Below are 25,120 nucleotides of genomic sequence, written 5' to 3' on the forward strand. Positions count from 1 at the left end.
ATGAATGTTTATGTGTTCCAAAAACAAAAGTAGAGAGTACGACAATTTTAAAAAAGAAATTTCTTTGGTTTCTTATAGTATCTCCTAGTTTGGTAGGTTAAGAATTTATCTGTCACAGATCTGAGCTCTATTGAAAGTTTTGTCGCTAAATAATAGATTGCTACATACATAAAGCGAAATTCAAACTTTCAACACTTATTTAAATATATTAGTAAGTTAACTACTAAATCAACCCCAATTAATTAGAAAATAATCTATTATTAGAGGTAACAAATAACTTAACAGATTTTGAAGCTTTTTCTTATAATCTTGCTAAAAAAAAGTGGTTAACTAGCAAGAGGTTACTCTTTTAATTTCATAAAATGTGTAATATTTTTACCGTCTAACATTCATATATGTATTAGATTGGTCTAATGGGAAAAGCATTCATAAATGTCCCATGAGCATAGTTATTTCGATATTTGAACGGTATAAGACAAAGAATCGATACGAACCGATAAAAATCGATCAAATTTAATAAAGATTAATCCGATCAAACCGCTTAAAATTTATTTTCTCAAAATGTTTGAGGTGGGGTTCGACCTCTCTCCTCAATGTGAGAGATGCCATTTACAAACACAAGGCTGTCATATTTCTTGTTAACACACACATAATATATATATATATATATATATATATATATATATATATATATAATCTCACTCATTCTTAAATTAATTATATTTTTATTAAACAATAATTATAAATTTACTTTTTTTTTTTCATAATTATATAATATCTATTAATATTATTTTTTAATAAATATTTGTAGTATATAATAATATAATAGATATAAACTAATTAATAAATTATTGAAATTTAAAAATAATAGTTATTTTAATATAAAAACAAAATAATATTTATGATAGAGTAAAATTAACAAAATACTTATTCTTCGTGTTCCATATTATTTTAGAATAGCTAGATATTTTTAAAATATTAGTGAAAATATGTATTTTAAATTTTAATTTTAAATTTTTGACTATTTTTTATTTTTATTTACATAGGACTGGATCAACCGATTTAACCAGTGATGCACCGATTGAATCAGTAATTCAATAGTCTGAACGGTTTGATCACCGGTTTAATTTTGACAACTATGCCCATGAGAACTAATAATATGTGCAAACTGAAAAATTCAAATTATTAAAAAAATAAACCAAAACCGCAATTTAGTGGATCAAACTTTTGAGAGTGAAATCCAAATTATAGAAAAACAAATATAAATTATGCACCATCAAATATAAATATCGCCTAAACGCTCAGTTCACATAGACACTAGGCAAACTTTATGCAAGACAAAATAAATTGGATTTCAGTAAATATTGTCTTTTTCTTTTCTTTATGAAAATAAAGTATTTTTTATTTTATAATAGAAAAAAAAAATCTAAAACCGTAATATAATCCAATATAATTTAACCAAATTTAATATGGAAACACAATCTAAAAACAAATTTGACATAACCAACTTCACATTAAATATCCAACATGCACATTACATTAAAAGAAAATAAAACAAAGTCACTAATATAAGTAAGGGCATTTTAATAACTTAATCGTGAGATAAGTCCCCATCCTCGTGAGTATTTAGCAAGTTCTTCCCGGTAAATTCCCATTGCGGGTAATTTTAGTTTTTTTGCCATCCCTAGTTGTGTGCGCACTTTAGTCTTAAAAGCATGCGTATTTTGGCTAATAAAAAATATTTAAATATTTATTTAAATCACATTGGATGAAATTGCTTCTTTCTTTTCAGGGGAAAAAAATGATATGTTGAAAATTGTTAAGCAGCATAAAACCTTTTAGACCACATACGGGCAATGCCTGCAAAATTCAAGACAACAAAGGAAGCAGGGTGGGAAAGAATTGGGCGTGTTTACAACACAGATCTATCTTGCAGTAGGCTGTGCCATGGATTCATCAATCGACACAAAGTTCGCAGTTCCGGCCAGATCCATAGAACCAATAATGTTCTTGGAAGAAAGTAAAGAATTTCTTGATAACTCGTCTGAATTGCCTCCAGCCTCTCTCTCGATGGTGATCGCATCTTGGATCTCCTTGAGGACTTCTGATATTGGCGGCCGCATATGGCCGTGAGGTTGGACGCACATCAATGCTTTCTCTGCAATTTTCCACATTGATTGTAGATCATAGTTGTTTCTTAGCACTGGATCAATGATACCTTGTATGTCTCCACTCTCAATATGTAATTTTGCCTGCAGAAAAATTAATAAAGCAACCACAAGTTAGGATATGTAATATGATTCAACATATTGAAATACAAAATACACAATGAAAATGAGTCAAATAACATATGTATAATATACAAATACAGTGGCTGATTTAGTGTGTACATAGCATTTTTGTTTTCTCATTCATGTAGTTCATTAAACAAATTGTGTTGCTCTATACTTTGTAAATTCACTTAAATAACTATATATCTTTTCTTACTACAATATAATTTCACTCAACCATTATAAGACATGTTTATAATTTGAAACACAGTACAAACTATTTCCAAGAGAATTACAAAGAATTTTAGAGCTATTAGCTCAGTAGTCCAAAGTCCAAAATTCATGTCTGATGAGAAACGAAAAACTCACCCACTGGACTATGTTTCGGCAATTGGCGCCAAAGCTGTCATTCGATATTGCTTCTTGACCAGATATGAGTTCAAGAAGAATAACTCCAAAACTATAAATATCACTCTTGTCAGTCAGCTGCTGAGAAATATAGTACCTGTTAGGGGAAGGTATGATGTTAAGCATTGCAGTTAATATCAGATCATAGGGAACAAAAATCAAGAGATTGCGCATTAAACTTTGGTAACAACTAGCAAATAAGGTTTTAAAAAAAAAAAAAATAAGTGATGGAAAATAATTTAAGGAATTACTCAGGATCAAGATATCCTACTGTCCCCCGGACTATGCTAGAGACATGGGAAGCTCCATCAACAGCAAGTTTTGAAAGGCCGAAATCTGAAACCTTGGCTCGCATTTGCTTGTCAAGAAGAATATTGCTGGTTTTTAGGTCTCTATGTATGACTGCAGGAACACATCCTGTATGAAGATATTCTATTCCTGAACAAAGTACGAGGACATAAATATAATTAATTCATTGCCATCTATAATATACAAATTATAAGGGCCATTCAATAAGAAAATTAAAGGGAACAAAATAATACTGTTACTGTAAATGATGAGTTAGCATTGTAAACCTTTTGCGGCATCTTCTGCAATCTCAAGGCGCTTGATCCAATTGATGCTTCGTCCATGTGTTAATGGACCTAAATTAAATTGGGCATAATTGAGCATATTTAACTTCTGAATCTTGAATTAAATCATCTGGGCTTACCGTAAAGATGTTCTTTGAGAGTCCCGTTATGCATGTACTCATAAATAAGCATGCTATTCCCTTCTTCGCGGCAATAACCGAGAAGCTGTACCAAGTTTCTGTGATGTATTCTTGATAGAAGAGTAACCTGGATCAAACATAAATAACTAAATATGTCTATTCATGTCAAGCCACAAACAAAATTTGGGATAGCTGCAAATTACAAATGTTAGAATAATTAAAGAGGTATACTAAATTCTACCTCATTGGAGAACTCTCGTTTGCCTTGGTAGGAATTACTGGTTAGAACTTTAACTGCTATCTCTTTTCCATCTTTCAGTCTCCCATAGTAAACAACTCCAAAACCTCCGGAACCAATTTTTCTCTCGAAGTTATTGGTTGAACTTTCAATTTCAGAAAAACTGAAGCAGTGAGCAGCTTCTGCGTTTGAAGGACCTTCACTCACGGTAGAACCAATACTTTGAGATGGGCGAGAGACAAGTTTGTCTATGGAGAATGTAACCACACAAATCAGCTTCTGCCACCTCAAATCAGAAAGGAACAATATATGATTCTGATTCATAGTCCTTACCTTGCTCATAATATTTTTTCTTTCCTTTACGCAAAAACAAGCAAGAGATGATAGTTGCCAGAAGAAGAACCGCAGCGCCAGCAGATGAACCTATGATTACAATCATATGGCTTTGTTTTCCACTTTTCTTATGAAGATCAATGTTTCCAGAGTAACTGTTGAGGATCCAAATAAAATCAGTAGTCATATAAATGTGGTGATGTTTGAACAGAAAATTTGGAAAAGAAAAAAAATATATAAATGAAAGCTTTGAACTATATGCGTTACAAGGGGTTGGTCGAATGACATGAAAGGAGGCACAATTCATATAAAGGAATATCTGCTGTTCTATGCAGTACATGGTCTAATTCTTTATCATATAGCAACCATTTAAAAGATGATACATAAACTCATAAAAGTGCTAAAATCTGGAAGACAATGACAATTGAATTGAACAAGATAGGACAACGTAAAGGCATCCATCATATCTATTATCTAGTGTGCATATTTATCAGTATTCTTAAGATGGAGCATGCCAGTATTTCCTCTACTTCTGAATATGCAATGCAGCATTTTGTTTAAGTTCAAATTAAAATATATAAAGAATACTCACTTTATGACCAAATCTTCACTCAGAAGGTCTGAAGGTATTGTTCCAGATAACATATTATTTTGCACATACCTGAAATCATTGTAAGCATTATCTATAACCAATGTTACTCATTTTAGTGAGACAAATACATTCTATTGCTAATATCATAATTGATAGTATAACAATTCCCACTTTGATAAAAATAAAAAATAAAAATAAATAAAAATAAAGATTTAATATGTAAGCTCCAGATATCTTACAATTCCCTCAAATTCGGAAGGTTCACCAGAGAGGAAGGTAATTGACCTGTTAAGTGGTTGTTTTCAAGATGACTGAGGGAAAAAAAAACATGTTACTCGTTGCTCAAAATTAACAAATAGTGATTAAGAGAAGGAAGTATCAGCAATTACATGATCTTTAAGTCCATGCATCCAGTAAAATCCGGTATTGTACCAGTCAACATATTTCCATCAAGCCATCTGCATCCATGAATAATAAAATCATCCGCCAACCAAAACAGCGGTTTGATGGACAAACAATGAGGCATCAGTAGCTGCTTTGCAGAAAAATTAGAAAGCAACAAAGAACTTACATTTCAACAAGACCAGTCAACTTGGTAATGTCCAACGGAATATTGCCTGTCAAGTTTTTACCTGACAATAAACTGTCATCACCAGGAACATAATGCAGTTGTTTAGGGTCATTATTGATGAAAACTAATTCACATATGGACAAAATCAAAACCTTTAGAAAGATAAACATTTACATTGAAACAATTTTTGGCTGTGGATCTGAGCTACAGCGGACCCATGACCATGGAGCAGGTAGGCAAGGGTCACCCCCTTCTTGAGCCCAGTCTGCGGAAGAGTAGTGCGAAAGTACGGCAGATATAGTATCACCTGCAAACCAAGTGCTGAAATGGTTCAAGAAATAATAACAATAATAATTGGCAATTAACAGCACTTCTATGACACAAATACATGCTTATCAAGTAGTTACTCTAGGCCTCATTTGGTAACTATCTCGAGAAAAATGAAAGGCATAGTGACACAAGCCTATTTTGGAGAACGAGATAGAAATTAAAACAAGCAAACAATTTTTATCCTGATTCAATTTGTCCAATTTTCTATCCACCCAAAGACTGAGGTCAGTAGAAATAGGTACAAAGACAACTGTTTATCTTGTCATTGTCTCAATATCTTCATATTTTTGTCATAAAACATTTACCAAACACAGCCCTATAGTTCCAAAAACATGTCATATGGTGTGTCTACCACTAACCATCAGGAGAACCATCACTTTTCTTTAGATATTTATTTATCTCCATGGCATTTAGAAGAGGGCCCCTGGTAGAATCAGATGTCTTGACAAATCTAAAGGACAGCACGAATGGTAAGGATAAATTGGTATATCCTGGTTCGTAAAGGCGATATTTCCCTTGAGCATTTTCTTCGATATTTACCACAGCCTTGCTCATATCATTGTGGCCTGGAAGTACTAGCCTGAATTTTCTTGATTCATTTTCTAGCAAATCTTCAATCTCTGCAAAATAGGTGAAAGCCCAACCCATACCAGGAAAACCATCCAAGTTTAGCCGGTAAGTTAAGGACCCGTTTGTACCGACTACAGCTGTCTGCATTACTTTTACTGGTGGCATTTCATCTCTGTTAACATCAATTGACATATTGGTTGAAATTTTCTGAGTTCCGGCAGCAACATCGACAAGATAATTGGCTTTCTTGATAGAATCTGACTGCCAAATTCTATCAAATGGATCATCAGGATACCTGATATGGCAGTAACATAAACTTCATAAGTAAAAGGAAATTCCTTCTACAGTCAAAACTACTAGTGGCACTAATGCATCCTCCCAAGAGACATAATATGGGAAGTAGTTCCTTGCTATGAGGAAAGTTACCAGTATCAGACATTTCTGATTTAACTTCATATTACAACGAACAAAATAAACAAGTGTGAAATCTGCCAAATGAAATAGATCCTAGGTGTTGGGATTCAGGAATGCTTTTTTTTTTGGGGGGGGGGGGGGGTTCATTAAATTTAATTCCATTGACTTCATATTGCAACGTATATTTTGTCATACACTTACGACCGCATTTAGAAAAATACTTTTGCAAAATAGTATATGATTCAACACAGAGTTGGGTCAATACCTGACAGGAGCATCACTCTCAGCACCAAAATTGATCCTAGCAGAGACACTGAGGTAATATTGTTCCTCGATTTCTGTATAATAAACAGAACCATTGAATTGCCGGAGTTCAAGTGTAGAAATAAACGGCTTCCCAGTTGTTGCATTTGATAAACATACACTAACTGTAGGACTTGTAGCCAGAAAGATAAGCTCTATCACTTCAATAGTGTCAGCATCAGATATAACAATAGTAGACCAATGAGTTGCTCCAACAGAAATGTCGAATTTCGGATAAACATTGTTATTATCAAAGTTCCCATACAAGAATGATGCCCTCAGCAGGTATCTTGTTCTACTGTCAACATCAAGCGAGTAGCAGTATTTCCTGGAATCTGCCGGAAAGTGTCGAAGCGTTGTGTATTGCTTTCGTGTCTCATTCACAACCGATATAGTGCTTATTTCTCCGAAAGTCAGTTTGTCATCAGGAGTCCATTCGATACCAATTTCATCAGTGAAGTTTTCGTTACCTCCACAGTCCAAACTTATGAAACCTGCTTATTAACATGTCATATTTAGTCGCCAAAGAACAGCATAGCTGAAGTGAGTTAAATGCACAACCAATTTACTAAGTTGATCCATGTAAATATTATGCACATAATGCATAAGATTAATTCTTACTAAAAATAAAAAAGAAAAAATTTAGTGTTGAGACAAATGAAGAAGTTTGTTACAGTAATAATTAACAGAGGCTTGAAAAATTAGCAGTATGAATCATTTAACTTGATTTTAGATTTTTAGCCGATCTTATGATCTAGAAAAACCACCGTGTTCCAAGAACCAAAAATCTTCATAGAAGAAGGTTCATTATTCATAATTGAGGATTAATAACGGTTCTACTTTGGCATTTAATCGCCATTATTAATTAAGTTACTTATATCTTGCTAACTACTAATTTAACAGCTCTAAAAACATGATTTAACCATTAACCTTTTGTATCTAACTTATTTATGCTGAAAGATTTCCTGAATCTTTTTAAGCAAACTAACAAGATTTTTAATATAAATACACTTTAAATGGCACACTAGAAAGATTTAACCTTCAGAACTGAAAGAAAAATGAAAAATCATTGAACTCCTGAGTAGTTTGAAAAATTAAAAGAAACAAACACGAAAAAATAGGGGGGAAAAACATAGTAAAGAAGAAGAACTACAATGATATTAACAAACCAGAAAAAAAAAAAAAAAAAACAATGCCAGAGAGCAGAGGTTGGTTTCAAAGCACCGAAAAAATATTACTTTTAGTATCGGGTTAAAAAAAACAGACTTAATATTCCTTACAGAAACCAATCCAGAATAAGAAAAAAAGGGTGAAGAAGAAGAACGAGGGTAGTTAAGGAAGAAGAAGAAGAAGAAGAAGAAGAAGAAGAAGAAGAACGAGCATAGTTAAGTAATCAGGTTTACCTGGCATCTGAGCTGAAGAAAAAGGGAAGAGAAGAAGTAGCAGTAATGAGAGAGAAAAGAGGAAGAAGTAGAAGGAGGGAACCCTTGTCTCCATTTTTCTTCGCTGTGAAGCTTTTTGTTTTCGCTTTACTGTTGCTGAGAAACAAAACCATGTAGAAATTATCTTTGGCCCAACTCAGCAGAGTGAAAGGAACCCTGAAAACAAAAGTTCGTGGCACAAAATCTGATAATGCTTTGTTTTCTTATTTTAATTTTTAAATTTTTAATTTGAATTAGTGGTGAAACTAAAAAAGAGAAATGAAAAGTGACACTCAGAAAGTGAGAACAACTAATATACCTGCTTCTCTTTTAGTCTGTTACCTTCCTTTTTTTTTTCTTTTAAATTTTGAAGTTTGAATGAAGTCTGATCTGATTTGTCACCTTTTTGAATTTTAATTACCTAAAGTCCTAAACAAATGTTTTCTTTTTTTGGGATTTCTTTTCAGTACACTCATTTTTTAGAATTTTGCTGGTTAGACTCATTAAAAAAAAAAATCTCTGTTCATTTTTATTGTTACCTCATCATTCTTATCCCATCGATTTAAATGCAAAGACAAATGAACTTCAAGAATGTTTAGTGCATTTAAATTAATTTAATGTCGAACATTTTTAATACTTAAGTGTCTACTGACTTCTGCAATTAATGAACGAAGATACAAATACGACGCTCCAAAATATACTGAAGCAAATAAAATGATTTATATTACTACACAAATCTTTAGATAAAGAATGACTGATATTTTTTTATGCGGATCGGGAAGAGTAATATATGCTACCTCCTAGATAATTTTAATTTACGCGATTACAAGAAACATGTCCTTATTGTATTGAGATGAATGGAAAGAAATCAAAGAATGTTAGGAAGGAATTGTGTGAATTATAAGGAAACTAGAATGAGAACCACGTGATCTATATGGTAAATTAACGATAGTATATAATAAATATTAAAAATTATTATATTTTATAAAATTAAATTAAATGTGTAAATTAAAATTAAATTTAAAAGGTATTTTATTTAAAATAATTTGTAATACAAAAAATTTGGATATTAGAATTGTATGTATAAAATAATATTTTTATTCGGTGATTTAATTTTTATATTTATTTTAGCTGATGAACTTAGTCTTTTTATGTGTCGCTCGTCCTCCTTTTTTTACTGGTTGTTGTTAGAATTGTTACTTTCTTCTTGTAAAGACATGTTCTTTATGAATTGTTGAGTTATATGCACTTTTTATTGTGTTGTTTGTTCCATCTTTACAAGTACGTTCTTCTTCCGAATATATGTCTTGAATTTGTATAGTTTTCTTTCTCCTTAATCTCTTGATGGGTATGTGATCTTCATCTAATGATATTAGTGTTGGCAAAGTTAGTTCTTATAATCAATGAATAATTTAAATTAGAAATAAAAAATGATGTCTAAAATAATTAAGATAAGTGATTTTTTTAGTATTACCTGTTTTATTTGTTGTAATGAGTGTTGAGGTTCAGTATTTTTTGTTGGAACAAATATCTTGGTAAGAATGTATTGTTTAGAAGTTTCTTTAAGATTAAAATCATTTACATTGACTTCAAATATAAGTGAGGTTGTACAAATTTTTCAATTGGGGTGGTGTTTCAAGGAAATGAATCCTTTCCATTTTTTTTAACACATGAGAGAATAAAATGTGATCTCTCACCTTTAATTCTATAAGTGGGACCAAAATTAAATAGGAGAGAGAGAGCAATGAATGGTGAGATTAAACACTAGACACCATCCAATTTTTTTTCACTGGAGAGGATCCATTCCCATGTTTCAATGTCATTACTTTTCTCGAGTGCTATTAAATTTGAAACAGTTGTACCCAACAATTTTTTTGCTTCGCCATCAAATAGTACAAAAGTTGTTGTACCACTTTGAATATTTGTAACGTAAAATTTATTATGATTAATAATATTATTATGACATTTGTAATATAGATGTTTATTAGATTGAATGAGTTATTTATAGAAATTAATAAATTAATTATTAAAATTATAAATTTATTGTATTGTTTATAACGGTAAAATATAATAAATATAGAAATATAGATTTAATGTTTTTGTAAGTTACAAATTTGATTAGACGCTATTAATTTTTAATTATTTTTGTGGGTAATTATTGTATTATTTTTTGTATATTTTTTTTGTTGATTTAAAAATAATAGATAATTTAACAAAAATTGAATAATTAATACTAAAATTTTGTCAAATAAATGATATTACTGATATGATATTAATAAAAAAAAATATCTTAAAAATAATATAGGTACATTTATGTATCTATTTTATGAAATTGGAGTGCTGAAGGTTTGTTAGGACAGTGCATGTGCAGGGCGTGGCATTGGCTAAATTCCAAAACATAGAGCATGCAAGGAAGAAGATTTGAGGTCTAAGAGGATGTGAGACCTGCTTCTACTCATTGACCACGGCAATAATTGCTTTTCTCGAGTAAACGGTCTTTGTATTTTTGCTACAGGGGTCAATGGAATTTTTTTAAATGAATAAAATAAAAAAAAAATTTCCAGATATAAACACAAATAAAATCATTTGTTTTCCCTGCATTACATATTTCATGTACGTGTACACGAAAGACGAATTTTTTTAAGAATGTATTTTGATCTTAATGAGAACGAGATGCGTTGAAAAAAATACATAACATATTTCGTGTACAATTAGAATAAGATACGAGATTTATACCGAATATATCTCGTTTTCAATGAGGAAGAGATATATTTATAAGTATCCCACTTTCACTGCAAACAAGATATTTAGTGCATATTTTAATTTTGTCATTTTGCAGTTTTTTGAAGTGCTTTGGACAGATTTATGAGTTTCCGACTACTTCCAATGATGCAAATACGTTCCGTGGACATCAACATACTAAATCGAACTTGGCAGCACATTGCAGGAGCACTTGATCCTAAGGTTGGTTCTCGCATTAGTTGAATTTTTTTAATTTTAATTTAGTTAATTTTTTGTTACTTCACTTAGGTAATAATAATTTTTTTTAGGTTTAATTATTCTGTTACTTCCTATAGTTTGTCCGAATTTTTAATTAGGTCCTTATAGTTCTTTTCCTTTTAATTGAGTCCCTATACCAATTTTTTTGTTTTAATTGGGTCCTTACAGTGACAAAAAACGTTTGGGTTAACGGAATATTACGTTCCAAAATTGGATATACCTAGGGGTGGCAAGCGGGGAAACCCGTCCCGCCAAAAGCCCGCCCTTTGGCAGGCTGGCCCGCCCCGCCCCGCCTAGTGAGGCGGTCCTAGAATCCTAACCCGCTTATGAGCGGATAATTTATACGCTTTTTGGTATTGTTTTTACATAGTGTTTAGTATGATTTAGTTAGTTTTTAGTAAATTTTTATTAGTTTTTAAATAAAAATTACATTTCTGGACTTTACTATGAGTTTGTGTGTTTTTCTGTGATTTCAGGTAAATTCTGCCTGAAATTGAGGGACCTGAGCAAAAATCTGATTCAGAGGCTGAAGAAGGACTGCAGATGCTGTTGGATTCTGACATCTCTGCACTCGAAATGGATTTTCTGGAGCTACAGAAACCCAAATGGCGTGCTTTCAATTGCGTTGAAAAGTAGACATCCAGGGCTTTCTAGCAATATATAATAGTCCATACTTTGCACGAGTTTAGATGACGCAAACTGGCGTTTAACGCCAACTTTCTGCCCTATTCTGGCGTTAAACGCCAGAAACAAGTTGCAAATCAGAGTTAAACGCCAGAAACAGGTTACAATCTGGCGTTTAACTCCAAAAGAAGCCTCTACACATGAAAACTCAATGCTCAGCCCAAGCACACACCAAGCGGGCCCGAAAGTGGATTTCTGCATCATTTACTTATTTTCTGTAACCCTAGTTACTAGTCTAGTATAAAAACTACTTTTAGTGAATTATTTTATATCTCTGGATAATCTTTTGAATAATTGTGCGTTCTGAGATCACGTTTAGGGGGCTGGCCATTCGGCCATGCCTGGACCTTGTTCTTATGTATTTTCAACGGTAGAGTTTCTACACATCATAGATTAAGGTGTGGAGCTCTGCTGTTCCTCATGAATTAATGCAAAGTACTATTGTTTTTCTATTCAACTCAAGCCTATTTCTTCTCTAAGATATTCATTCACACATAAGAACATGATGAATGTGATGATTATGTGACGCTCATCACCATTCTCACTTATGAACGCGTGCCTGACAAACACTTCTGTTCTACATGAAAACAAGCTTGAATGCATATATCTCTTAGCCTGCTGATTTACGATCAGAGTCTTCGTGGTATAGGCTAGAATTATTGGCGGCTATTCTTGAGATCCGAAAAGTCTAAACCTTGTCTGTGGTATTCCGAGTAGGATCTGGGAAGGGATGGCTGTGACGAGCTTCAAACTCGCGAGTGTTGGGCGTAGTGACAGACGCAAAAGGATCACTGGATCCTATTCCAACATGATCGAGAACCGACAGATGATTAGCCGTGCGGTGACAGCGCATTTTGGACCATTTTCACTGAGAGGAAGGGAAGTAGCCATTGACAACGGTGATGCCCAACATACAGCTTGCCATGAAAAAGGAGTATGAAGGATTGAATAAAGGCAATAGGAAAGCAGAGAATCAGGAGGAACAAAGCATCTCCATACGCTTATCTGAAATTCCTACCAATGAATTACATAAGTATCTCTATCATATTTTACATTTTATTTATATTTTAATTATCAATTCACCATAACCATTAGAATCCGCCTGACTGAGATTTACAAGATGACCATAGCTTGCTTCATACCGACAATCTCCGTGGGATCGACCCTTACTCACGTAAGGTTTATTACTTGGACGACCCAGTGCACTTGCTGGTTAGTTGTGCGAAGTTGTGAAGAAGAACTAAGATTATGAACATGCGTATTAAGTTTTTAGCATCGTTACTAAGGAAAGAACAATCACGATCTCGTGCACCAAGTTTTTGGCGCCGTTGCCGGGGTTTGTTCGAGTTTGGACAACTGACGGTTCATCTTGTTGCTCAGATTACGTAATTTTATTTTATTTTTAAGCTTTTATTTTCAAAAAATACAAAAAAAAATCTTTCTTCTTTTTCGTTATTCCCAAAATAATTTTTGAAAAAAATACAAAAAAATTTTAATAAAATAAAAAAAAAAACCAAAAATTTGATGTTTCTTGTTTGAGTCTAGTGTCAATTTTTAAGTTTGGTGTCAATTGCATATTTTTTATTTTCATAAAATTTTCGAAAACTCATGCAAAACGTTCTTCATGATCTTCAAGTTGTTCTTGATGATCTTCTTTGTTTGATCTTTGCATTTTTATATTTCGTGTCTTTTCTTGTTTTTCATATGCATTTTCAATTTGTTAGTGTCTAAACATTGAAAATTTCTAAGTTTGGTGTCTTGCATGTGTTTCTTTTCTTAAAAATTTTCAAAAATAAGTTCTTGGTGTTCATCTTGACATTCAAAGTGTTCTTGATGTTCATCTTGACATTTAAAGTGTTCTTGTATGGATTTCTTATTTTGATCTTAAATTCTCATGTTTTGAGTCTTTTTATTGTTTTTCTCTTTCTTCATTAAAAATTCAAAAATAAAAAAATATCTTTCCTTTATTTACAAATAAATTTCGAAAATTTGAGTTGACTTTTTCAAAAATTTTTAAATCTAGTTGTTTCTTATGAGTCAAATCAAATTTTCAATTTAAAAATTCTATCTTTTTCAAATCTTTTTCAAAAATCAAATCTTTTTCATTTATTTTTACATATTTTTGAAATTTTTTTAAATTGATTTTCAAAATCTTTTTCTTATTCTTACTTCATATTTTCGAAAATCTCACTAACATTTAATGTTTTAATTCAAAAATTTTTCAAATTGTTACTTGCCTATTAAGAAAGGTTCAATCTTTGAATTTTAAAATCATATCTTTTAATTTCTTATTAGTCAAGTAATCAACTTTAATTTCAAAAATAAAATCTTTTTAAATTTCTTTTTCAAATCTTTTTCAAAATAAATTTCAATCACATCTTTTTCAAAATCAATTTCAAAATCTTTTCTAACTTCTTATCTTTTCAAAATTGATTTTCAAATCTTTTTAATCTTATCTTTTTGTTTGATTCTTATATTTTTCAAAACTACCTAACTAATTTTCTCTCTCTAATTTTCGAAAATCACTAACCTCTTTTTCAAAATTTATTTTCATTAACTAATTATTTTAAATTTTAATTTTAATTTTATTCCTTTTCGTATTTTTGAATTATAACTAATATTTAAAATAAAAACAAAAATATTCTTATTTTATTTTATTTTATTTTCGAATTCTTCTCTCTCATCCCCTTCTGTTTATTTATTTATTTACTAACACCCCTCTTTCACTCAAAAATTCGAACCCACTCTTCTCCTCTGTGTTCGAATTCTTATCTTTTCCTTCTTCTATTCTTCTCTTATACTCATATAAGGAATCTCTATACTGTGACATAGAGGATTACATATTTTCTTTTCTGTTCTCTTCTTTTTCATATGAGCAGGAACAAGGATAAGAACATTCTTGTTGAAGCTGATCCTGAACCTGGAAGGACTCTGAAGAGGAAGCTAAGGGAAGCTAAAGCACAACTCTCTGGAGAAAATCTGACAAAAATTTTCGAAAAAGAAGGAGACATGGCCGAAAATAATAACAATGGTGGAGATGCGAGGAAGATGCTTAGTGACTTTATTGCACCCTCTTCTGACTTCTGTGGAAGGAGCATCTCAATTCCTGCCATTGGAGCAAACAATTTTGAGCTAAAATCTCAATTAGTTTCTCTGATGCAACAGAATTGCAAGTTTCATGGACTTCCATCAGAAGATCCTTTTCAGTTCTTAACTGAATTCTTGCAGATCTGTGATACTGTTAAGACCAATGGGGTTGATCTCAAGGTCTACAGGCTTATGCTTTTCCCGTTTGCTGTAAGAGACAGAGCTAGAATATGGTTGGACTCTCAACCTAAAGATAGCCTGAACTCTTGGGAAAAGCTGGTCAATGCTTTCCTGGCCAAATTCTTTCCTCCTCAAAAGCTTAGCAAGCTTAGAGTGGATGTTCAAACCTTCAAACAGAAAGAAGGTGAATCCCTCTATGAAGCTTGGGAGAGATACAAGCAACTGACCAAAAAGTGTCCTTCTGACATGCTTTTAGAATGGATCATCCTGGATATATTCTATGATGGTCTGTCTGAATTATCTAAGATGTCATTGAACCATTCTGCAGGTGGATCCATTCGCCTAAAGAAAAAGCCTACAGAAGCTCAGGAACTCATTGACATGGTTACAAATAACCAGTTTATGTACACTTCTGAAAGGAATCCTATGAGTAATGGGACGCCTCAGAGGAAGGGAGTTCTTGAAATTGATACTCTGAATGCCATATTGGCTCAGAATAAACTCAGCAAGTCAATATGATTTCTCAGAGTCTGAATGGATTGCAAGCTGCATCCAACAGTACTAAAGAAGCATCTTCTGAAGAAGAAGCTTATGATCCTGAGAACCCTGCAATAGCAGAGGTGAATTACATGGGAGAACCCTATGGAAACACCTATAATCCCTCATGGAGAAATCATCCAAATTTCTCATAGAAGGATCAACAAAAGCCTCAACAAGGCTTTAATAATGGTGGAAGGAACAGGTTTAGCAATAGCAAGCCTTTTCCATCATACTCTCAGCAACAGACAGAGAATTCTGAGCAGAATCCATCTAGCTTAGCAAATATAGTCTCTGATCTATCTAAGGCCACTCTAAGTTTCATGAATGAAACAAGGTCCTCCATCAGAAATTTGGAGGCACAAGTGGGCCAGCTGAGTAAAAGAGTCACTGAAACTCCTCCTAGTACTCTCCCAAGCAATACAGAAGAGAATCCAAAAAGAGAGTGCAAGGCCATAACCTTACTTGGTGTGGTCGAACCCAGAGAGGAAGAGGAGGACGTGAATCCTAGTGAGGAAGACCTCCTGGGACGTTCACTGACCAATAAGGAGTTTTCCTTTGAGGAACCAAAGGAATATGAGACTCATATAGAGACCATAGAGATTCCATTGAACCTCCTTTTACCATTCATGAGCTCTGATGACTATTTATCTTCTGAAAAAGATGAAGACATTGTTCAAGGGCAAGTTGCCCAGTATTTAGGAGCAATCATGAAGTTGAATGCCAAGCTATTTGGTAATGAGACTTGGGAGGACAAGCCTCCATTGCTCATTAATGAACTGAATATCTGGGTTCAGCACACTTTACCTCAAAAGAAACAGGATCCTAGTAAATTCCTAATTCCCTGTAACATAGGCACCATGACCTTGAGAAGCTCTGTGTGACCTGGGTCAGCATAAACTTAATGCCACTCTATAATGGAGAAACTAGAATCTGAGGTACATGCTACCACAGACAAATCCATGAAACAGGCTTATGGACTAGTAGAGGACGTGTTAGTAAAGGTTGAAGGCCTTTACATCCCTGCTAATTTCATAATCCTAGACACTGGGAAGGATGAGGATGAATCCATCATCCTTGGAAAACCCTTCCTAGCCACGGCAAAAGCTGTGATTGATGTGGACAGAGGAGAGTTGGTCCTTCAACTGAATGAGGACAACCTTGTGTTTAAAACTCAAGGATATTCTTCTGTAACCATGGAGAGGAAGCATGAAAAGCTTCTCTCACTACAGAGTCAACCAAAGCCCCCACAGTCAAACTCTAAGTTTGGCATTGGGAGGCCACAACCAAACTCTAAGTTTGGTGTTGGGAGGTCCCAACAATGCTCTGAACATCTGTGAGGCTCCATAAGAGCTCACTGTCAAGCTATTGACACTAAAGAAGTGCTTATTGGGAGTCAACCCAATGTTATTTAATTATATTTATTTATTTTCCATTGCTATTTTATGTTTTCCTTAGGTTGATGATCATGTGAAGTCACAAATAAAACTGAAAAATCAAAAATAGAATGAAAAACAGCATTAAAAACAGCTCACCCTGGAGGAAGAACTTACTGGCGTTTAAACGCCAGTAAGAAGCATCAAACTGGCGTTTAACGCCGAAAGAAGCATCAAGCTGGCGTTAAACACCAGAAACAAGCAGCAAGCTGGTGTTTAACGCCAGACATGCCTTCTAAGGGCGTTTGCATGCCTAAATGGAGCAGGGATGCTAAGTCCTTGACCCCTCTGGATCTGTGGACCCCACAGGATCCCCACCTACCCCACCTCTTCTTCTCTCCTCTTCACACCTTTTCACAACTCTCTTCTCCAAATACCCTTAACCACTCACATCCATCCACTCTTCCCCATAAACCCTACCTACCTCCAAAATTCAAAATCCTTTCCCTCCCAAACCCAACCCTAATGTCCGAAACCTAACCTCCCCCCCACCCCTATATAAACCCCTCAACACTACTCCATTTTCACACATTACAACCATCATTTCTCCCCCTTGGCCGAATACACCTTCTCCTTCCATCTCCCCCATTTTCTTCTTCTTCTACTACTTCCTTTCTTCTTTTGCTCGGGGACGAGCAAACCTTTTAAGTTTGGTGTGGTAAAATCATTGCTTTTTGTTTTTCCATAACCATCAATGGCACCTAAGGCCAGAGAAACCTCAAGAAAGAGGAAAGGGAAGGCAATTGCTTCCACCTCTGAGTCATGGAAGATGGAGAGATTCATCTCAAAGGTCCATCAAGACCACTTCTATGAAGTTGTGGCCAAGAAAAAGGAGATCCCTGAGGTCCCTTTTAAGCTCAAAAAGAGCGAGTATCCGGAGATCCGACAAGAGATTAGAAGAAGAGGATGGGAGGTTCTCTCTAATCCTATTCAACAAGTCGGGATCTTAATGGTTCAAGAGTTCTATGCAAACGCATGGATCACTAGGAACCATGATCAAAGTATGAACCCAAACCCAAAGAATTGGCTTACAATGGTTCGGGGGAAATACTTAGATTTTAGTCCGGAAAATGTAAGGTTGGCGTTCAACTTGCCAATGATGCAAGAAAACGCACGCCCCTACACTAGAAGGGTCAACTTTGATCAAAGGTTGGACCAAGTCCTCATGGACATATGTGTAGAAGGAGCTCAATGGAAAGTTGACTCAAGAGGCAAGCCGGTTCAATTGAGAAGACCGGACCTTAAGCCTGTAGCTAGAGGATGGTTGGAGTTCATTCAACGCTCAATTATTCCTACTAGCAACCGGTCTGAAGTTACTGTAGACCGGACCATCATGATCCACAGTATCATGATTGGGGAGGAAGTGGAAGTTCATGAGATTATACCTCAAGAACTCTACAAGGTGGCTGACAAGTCTTCCACTTTGGCAAGGTTAGCCTTTCCTCACCTCATTTGCCACCTATGCAATTCGGCTGGAATTGACATAGAGGGATACATCCTCATTGATGAGGATAAGCCCATCACTAAGAAAAGGATGGAGCAAACAAGAGATCATGGACCTCAACAAGGGCATGAGGAAATTTCTCACCATGAAATCCCTGAGATGCCTCAAGGGATGCACTTTCCTCCACAAAACTATTGGGAGCAAATCAACACCTCCCTAGGAGAATTAAGCTCCAACATGGGACAACTAAGGATGGAACACCAAGAGCACTCCATCATTCTCCATGAGATTATTAGAGAAGATCAAAGAGCTATGAGGAAGGAGCAACAAAGGCAAGGAAGAGACATAGAGAAGCTCAAGAACACCATTGGTTCTTCAAGAGGAAGAAGATGCCACCCTCACTAAGGTGGACCCATTCCTTAATCTCCTTGTTCTTATTTTTCCTGTTTTTCGTTTACTATATGTCTATTTATGTTTATGTCTTTATTACATGATCATTGGTATTTAAGTGTCTATGTCTTAAAGCTATGAATGTCCTATGAATCCATCACCTTTCTTAAATGAAAAATGTTTTAATTACAAAAGAACAAGAAGTACATGAATTTTGAATTCATCCTTGAAATTAGTTTAATTATTTTGATGTGGTGACAATACTTTTTGTTTTCTGAATGAATGCTTGAACAGTGCATATGTCTTTTGAATTTGTTGTTCATGAATGTTAAAATTGTTGGCTCTTGAAAGAATAATGAAAAAGGAGAACTGTTATTGATAATCTGAAAAATCATAAAATTGATTCTTGAAGCAAGAAAAAGCAGTGAATACAAAAGCTTGCAAAAAAAAAAAAGAAAGAAAGAGAAAAAGCAAGCAGAAAAAGCCAATAGCCCTTAAAACCAAAAGGCAAGGGTAATAAAAAGGATCCAAGGCTTTGAGCATCAGCGGATAGGAGGGCCCACAGGAATAAAATCCTGGCCTAAGCGGCTAAACCAAGCTGTCCCTAACCATGTGCTTGTAGCGTGAAGGTGTCAAGTGAAAAGCTTGAGACTGAGCGGTTAAAGTCAAGGTCCAAAGCAAAAAAAAAAGAGTGTGCTTAAGAACCCTGGACACCTCTAATTGGGGACTTTAGCAAAGCTGAGTCACAATCTGAAAAGGTTCACCCAGTTACGTGTCTGTGGCATGTATGTATCCGGTGGTAATACTGGAAAACAGAGTGCTTAGGGCCATGACCAAGACTCATAAAGTAACTGCGTTCAAGAATCAACATACTGAACTAGGAGAATCAATAACACTATCTAAATTCTGAGTTCCTATAGATGCCAATCATTCTAAACTTCAAAGGATAAAGTGAGATGCCAAAACTGTTCAGAGGCAAAAAGCTACTAGTCCCGCTCATCTGATTGGAGCTAAGTTTCATTGATATTCTGGAATTTATAGTATATTCTCTTCTTTTTATCCTATTTGAATTTCAGTTGCTTGGGGACAAGCAACAATTTAAGTTTGGTGTTATGATGAGCAGATAATTTATACGCTTTTTGTCATTATTTTTACATAGTTTTTAGTATGATTTAGTTAGTTTTTAGTATATTTTTATTAGTTTTTAAATAAAAATCACATTTCTGGACTTTACTATGAGTTTGTGTGTTTTTCTGTGATTTCAGGTAAATTCTAGCTGAAATTGAGGGACCTGAGCAAAAATCTGATTCAGAGGCTGAAGAAGGACTGCAGATGCTGTTGGATTCTGACCTCTCTGCACTCGAAATGGATTTTCTGGAGCTACAGAAACTCGAATGGCGCGCTCTCAATTGCGTTGGAAAGTAGATATACAGGGCTTTCCAGCAACATATAATAGTCCATACTTTTCACGAGTTTAGACGATGCAAACTGGCGTTTAACGCTAGCTTTCTGCCCTATTCTGGCGTTAAACGCCAGAAACAAGTTACAAATTAGAGTTAAACGCCAGAAACAGGTTACAACCTGGCGTTTAACTCCAAAAGAAGTCTCTACATATGAAAGCTCAATGCTTAGCCCAAGCACACACCAAGTGGGCCCGGAAGTGGATTTCTGCATCATTTACTTATTTTCTGTAACCCTAGTTACTAGTCTAGTATAAAAACTACTTTTAGTGATTTATTTTATATCTCTGGATAATCTTTTGAATAATTGTGCGTTCTGAGATCACGTTTAGGGGGCTGGCCATTCAGCCATGCCTGGACCTTGTTCTTATGTATTTTCAACGGTAGAGTTTCTACACACCATAGATTAAGGTGTGGAGCTCTGCTGTTCCTCATGAGTTAATGCAAAGTACTATTGTTTTTCTATTCAACTCAAGCCTATTTCTTCTCTAAGATATTCATTTACACATAAGAACATGATGAATGTGATGATTATGTGACGCTCATCACCATTCTCACTTATGAATGCGTGCCTGACAAACACTTCCGTTCTACATGAAAACAAGCTTGAATGCATATCTCTTAGCCTGCTGATTTATGATCAGATTCTTCATGGTATAGGCTAGAATTATTGGCGGCCATTCTTGAGATCCGAAAAGTCTAAACCTTGTCTGTGGTATTTCGAGTAGGATCTGGGAAGGGATGGCTGTGACGAGCTTCAAACTCGCGAGTGTTGGGCGTAGTGACAGACGCAAAATGATCACTGGATCCTATTCCAACATGATCGAGAACCGACAGATGATTAGCCGTGTGGTGACAGTACATTTTGGACCATTTTCACTGAGAGGAAGGGAAGTAGCGATTGACAACAGTGATGCCCAACATACAGCTTGCCATGAAAAGGAGTATGAAGGATTGAATGAAGGCAATAGGAAAGCAGAGTATCAGGAGGAACAAAGTATCTCCATATGCTTATCTGAAATTCCTACCAATGAATTACATAAGTATCTCTATCCTATTTTACATTTTATTTATATTTTAATTATCAATTCACCATAACCATTAGAATCCGCCTGACTGAGATTTACAAGATGACCATAGCTTGCTTCATACCGACAATCTCCGTGGGATCGACCCTTACTCACGTAAGGTTTATTACTTGGACGACCCAGTTCACTTGCTGGTTAGTTGTGCGAAGTTGTGAAGAAGAACTAAGATTATCAACGTGCGTATTAAGTCGTTACCAAGGAATGAACAATCACGATTCGTGCACCACCCACCCCGCATAACGGCGGGCTGGCGGGCCGGCGGATTAAGCCTGCCAAATAACCTCTTTTTTTTTCTTTTTTTACTTTTAACTATTAAATAATATATATAAAGGCATAAAAAATCTCTTCTATTTAACTATTATAATTTTCAAAAGTATAAACAAATTATAATTTTTATATTCACAAACATTAAAGTCTTTGTAATTATAAATATCTAATAAATATAATTATAAACCAAGTTTTCATCCAAAACATAATTATAAATATTGTTCCCAAAGCAAAATAAACATAATCCAAAATATAATTATAAATATTGTCTCTAAAACAAAATAAATATAATCCAAAATAGTCAATTTTCATCTTCATTCTCTTGTAAGTTGGGTTGGGGGAAGTTGGGTTTCGGTAAAAAAATTGTAAAAATATCCCTTGCTAAAAAAATTCTAAGCCCGGCGGGGAAGCCCGCCCCGCCCCGCCAAAGCCTGCGGTTTAAGCGGTGCGGGTTAGGCGAGCTTTTACTATTTGGCGGTCCCAATTTTTCAGCCCAGCCCGCCTTTTTTGGCGGGTTACGCGAGCCGATCCGGCGGGTTTAGGCCCGTTTGCCACCCCTAGATATACCTAATTACAAACATTTTTTTGTAATCCTCAATGTATTTACCTGTTTTATATTGTCAAAAATGCCCCTACCTTAATAAAGGAATAACCCTTGATCTTCAGTAATGAAAAATTAACCCTTGATCTTCCTCCCTTTTCACTGAGGCAAAAGAAACCCTTCCTCTTCACCCCATCTCAGTTTCTGATTGTTCGATAACACATTTGCATTCCACCATTGTGTGATCGAGGTTTGTTATTGTCTTTCGTGGCCTCCTTTATCGAAGGAGCTGCTGTCGTCGTTGTTGCAAAGGTACGAGTTACACTTTTTTACACTTTTTTCCATTCTTCATTCTTCCAAAAGTTGCCGAACGTTATGGCGTTAAAGTCCTTAGCATTGTTGGTGATGTTTGATTAGGGGATGACTAATCAGCATTTTTCGTTTTTTGTTGTGTAGCAATGGGAGAATCAGAGTTCACAATAGAGCTCCATCACGGAGAAAAATTTATTGACACGGGACATGGACTAGAATATTTAGGTGGGTTAGTTGTGGAAGACTTGCATTATGAACTAGATGAATGGTCTCTGCAAGAGATAGTGAGTTTGCTGAAGGGTCTAGGCTACAAGGGTTATGCGAAGCTATGGTGGAACGAACTTGGAATGGAGTTGAAGTTAGGTCTCACAGAGTTGAAATCAGATGGGGATGCCGTTAGAATGGCTAGGGCTTTAGTTACTGATTCTGTGAATCATGGTATAATGTATGTTGTTGATGGTTACAGAGAAGGTAATGGGGTTGAAATCACATCAATGGATCCATATTATGTCCCAGATGAAGGCGAAGATAGTGGACTGATAGAAGTAGAAGTCGATGCTGAGTCAGAACCCTCTACTGAGGAGGATAGGTTTGATGACAGTGCTAATGATAGTGAATATGAGGATTACTTTGGGTTCGATGTAGAGGATGGTGTTGATGGTGGACAATCAAATGCGTTTGGTGGGTTCAATGGCCTGCTAAATTAAGAAGGCACAACAGATAAGGGTGCTGACAATAATGAAGCTGCTGGAGAGATGGATGAACAAATTGGAGATATTTTGGATGGTTATGAAACTAAAGACATAGATAGTTACGAGAGAGATTCTAATGACATGATTAAGAAAAAAAGGTTTTCTAAGTATGATGAGGCAGAAATGTGTAGAGAGTATGAGTTTAAGATTGGGTTGAAGTTCAAAACACTGTCCCAGTTTAAAAATGCAATTAAGGAGCATGCCTTATTGAATGGGAGAGCCGTTAGGTACAAGAAGAACAACAAGTTGAGGTGTAGAGTAGTGTGTAAGGGACAAAAAGGAAGGTGCAAGTGGATTTGCTTTGCAAGTAAGGTAGGAGGATCTGATTGTTTTAGGATAAAAACCTTGAAGGGCAAGCATACCTGTGAAGAAGTTATAGTGGTAGGCTTGCTTCTAGTGAGTGGATATCAAAAAAGATTGGGAGCGAAGAATGAATCTGCTCAAGGAGAAAAATAGAGACTGTTATGATAAACTGATGGGAGTGGACCCAAAGTTGTGGACAAAGAGCCATTTCACGTTTATGGAAAAGAGTGATATGCTAATGAATAACATATCAGAGGCTTTCAATGGCAGGATTCTTGAGGCAAGAGACAAGCCCATTCTGACGATGTTTGAGTGGATCAGATGCTACTGGATGTCAAGATTTACAGAAAAGAAGAAGAAGGATGAGAAGTATGAAGGATCCATTCTGCCTAAACCAAAAAAGAGGTTGGATGTCATTGCAACCAGAAGTATGGAATGGCAAGCTAGATGGGCAGGTGAGTTGAAGTTTGAGGTACATCACAAAAATAGGATGATCATGGAAAGGTTTGTGGTGGATCTGTTAGCTGGTACTTGCAGTTGTCGATTTTGGGGTTTGAGTGGTATGCCATGTCCACATGCGTGCAGTGCCATCTTTGAAAAGGGTGATAATCTTGAAGAGTATTGTAGCAACTACTATAGTCCAGCAGCATACCTTGCAACATATGGGAACTCAATTGCTCCAATTAATGGAGAGAACATGTGGCCGAAAGTGAACTGTGATACCATCATACCCCCAATTTTCAGGGTTAAACCTGGTCGACCAAGAATGGTGCATATTAGAGAACCGGATGAAAATAGATCTCAAACGAAGTACAGAAGAACGGGTACCTCTGTGACTTGCAGCAATTGCGGCCAGTATGGACACAACAGGAGGCACTGCCCAAATCCTATTGTCTCAGGTACATCTTATTTTGTTGTTGTTTCATAATTGTTGATTGCACCAGTTCCTTTCTGTAATGTTGCCTCGATTCAATTGAACTTGCATTAGCTCCTGAACCCGCTGCTGCTGCATCTGATGTTGCAACTGACTCAGCTGCACCTGAAAATAGTGCACATGATGCTGGAGCTGCTGTAAGGGGGAGAGGCGGAGGAAGGGGTGCGGGACTGGATAGAGGAAGGGGCAAAGGAAGAGGAACTGTTGTCACAGGTAATTCTAGAATTTGTTGCTACATACTAGACGATTGAAAATGTTCTATTATGAAATGTGTTAACCATTATACTTTTGTTCCATCAGCCTCGGCACCAATTACTACTGCTGCTGAATCTGCTGCTACGAATGGCACTGCTGCTGCTGGATCTGGGGGGAGAGGCAGAGGGAGGGGTGTGGGACTTAGTAGAGGAAAAGCAACTAGTTTCACAAGTATAACTATATTTTGCTATTTCATACTCCATAATTGAAAGGGTTTAGTGATGGAATGTTTTAAAAATTTGGCTGTTGTTGCATCAGCCCCTGCACCAAATACTCTTGCTGCTGAAT

The 25,120-nt window shown here is 35.3% G+C and overlaps 1 protein-coding gene and 1 non-coding gene across 2 annotated transcripts; both read right to left on the reverse strand.

Moving 5' to 3' along the window:
* Positions 1 to 1,764: 1,764 nt before the first annotated feature.
* Positions 1,765 to 8,386, reverse strand: LOC112727330 (probable LRR receptor-like serine/threonine-protein kinase At1g67720). The gene is made up of 15 exons (XM_025777032.3): positions 8,145 to 8,386; positions 6,704 to 7,235; positions 5,814 to 6,319; positions 5,299 to 5,431; positions 5,125 to 5,196; positions 4,943 to 5,011; positions 4,793 to 4,864; positions 4,554 to 4,622; positions 3,962 to 4,116; positions 3,632 to 3,876; positions 3,391 to 3,517; positions 3,254 to 3,322; positions 2,930 to 3,116; positions 2,640 to 2,775; positions 1,765 to 2,252 (listed from the first exon to the last, which is right to left on the reverse strand). Exons 1-15 carry the CDS (start codon positions 8,236 to 8,238, stop codon positions 1,926 to 1,928), a joined length of 2,793 nt encoding a protein of 930 aa, XP_025632817.1. The 5' UTR covers positions 8,239 to 8,386; the 3' UTR covers positions 1,765 to 1,925.
* Positions 8,387 to 15,257: 6,871 nt separating this feature from the next.
* On the reverse strand, positions 15,258 to 15,365 carry LOC112732144 (small nucleolar RNA R71). Its single transcript, XR_003167881.1, has one exon. It is a non-coding gene; the product is annotated as a small nucleolar RNA R71 (small nucleolar RNA).
* Positions 15,366 to 25,120: the final 9,755 nt, after the last annotated feature.

Source organism: Arachis hypogaea, chromosome 12, assembly GCF_003086295.3.
Source record: "Arachis hypogaea cultivar Tifrunner chromosome 12, arahy.Tifrunner.gnm2.J5K5, whole genome shotgun sequence".
NCBI classification, from domain to species: domain Eukaryota; kingdom Viridiplantae; phylum Streptophyta; class Magnoliopsida; order Fabales; family Fabaceae; genus Arachis; species Arachis hypogaea.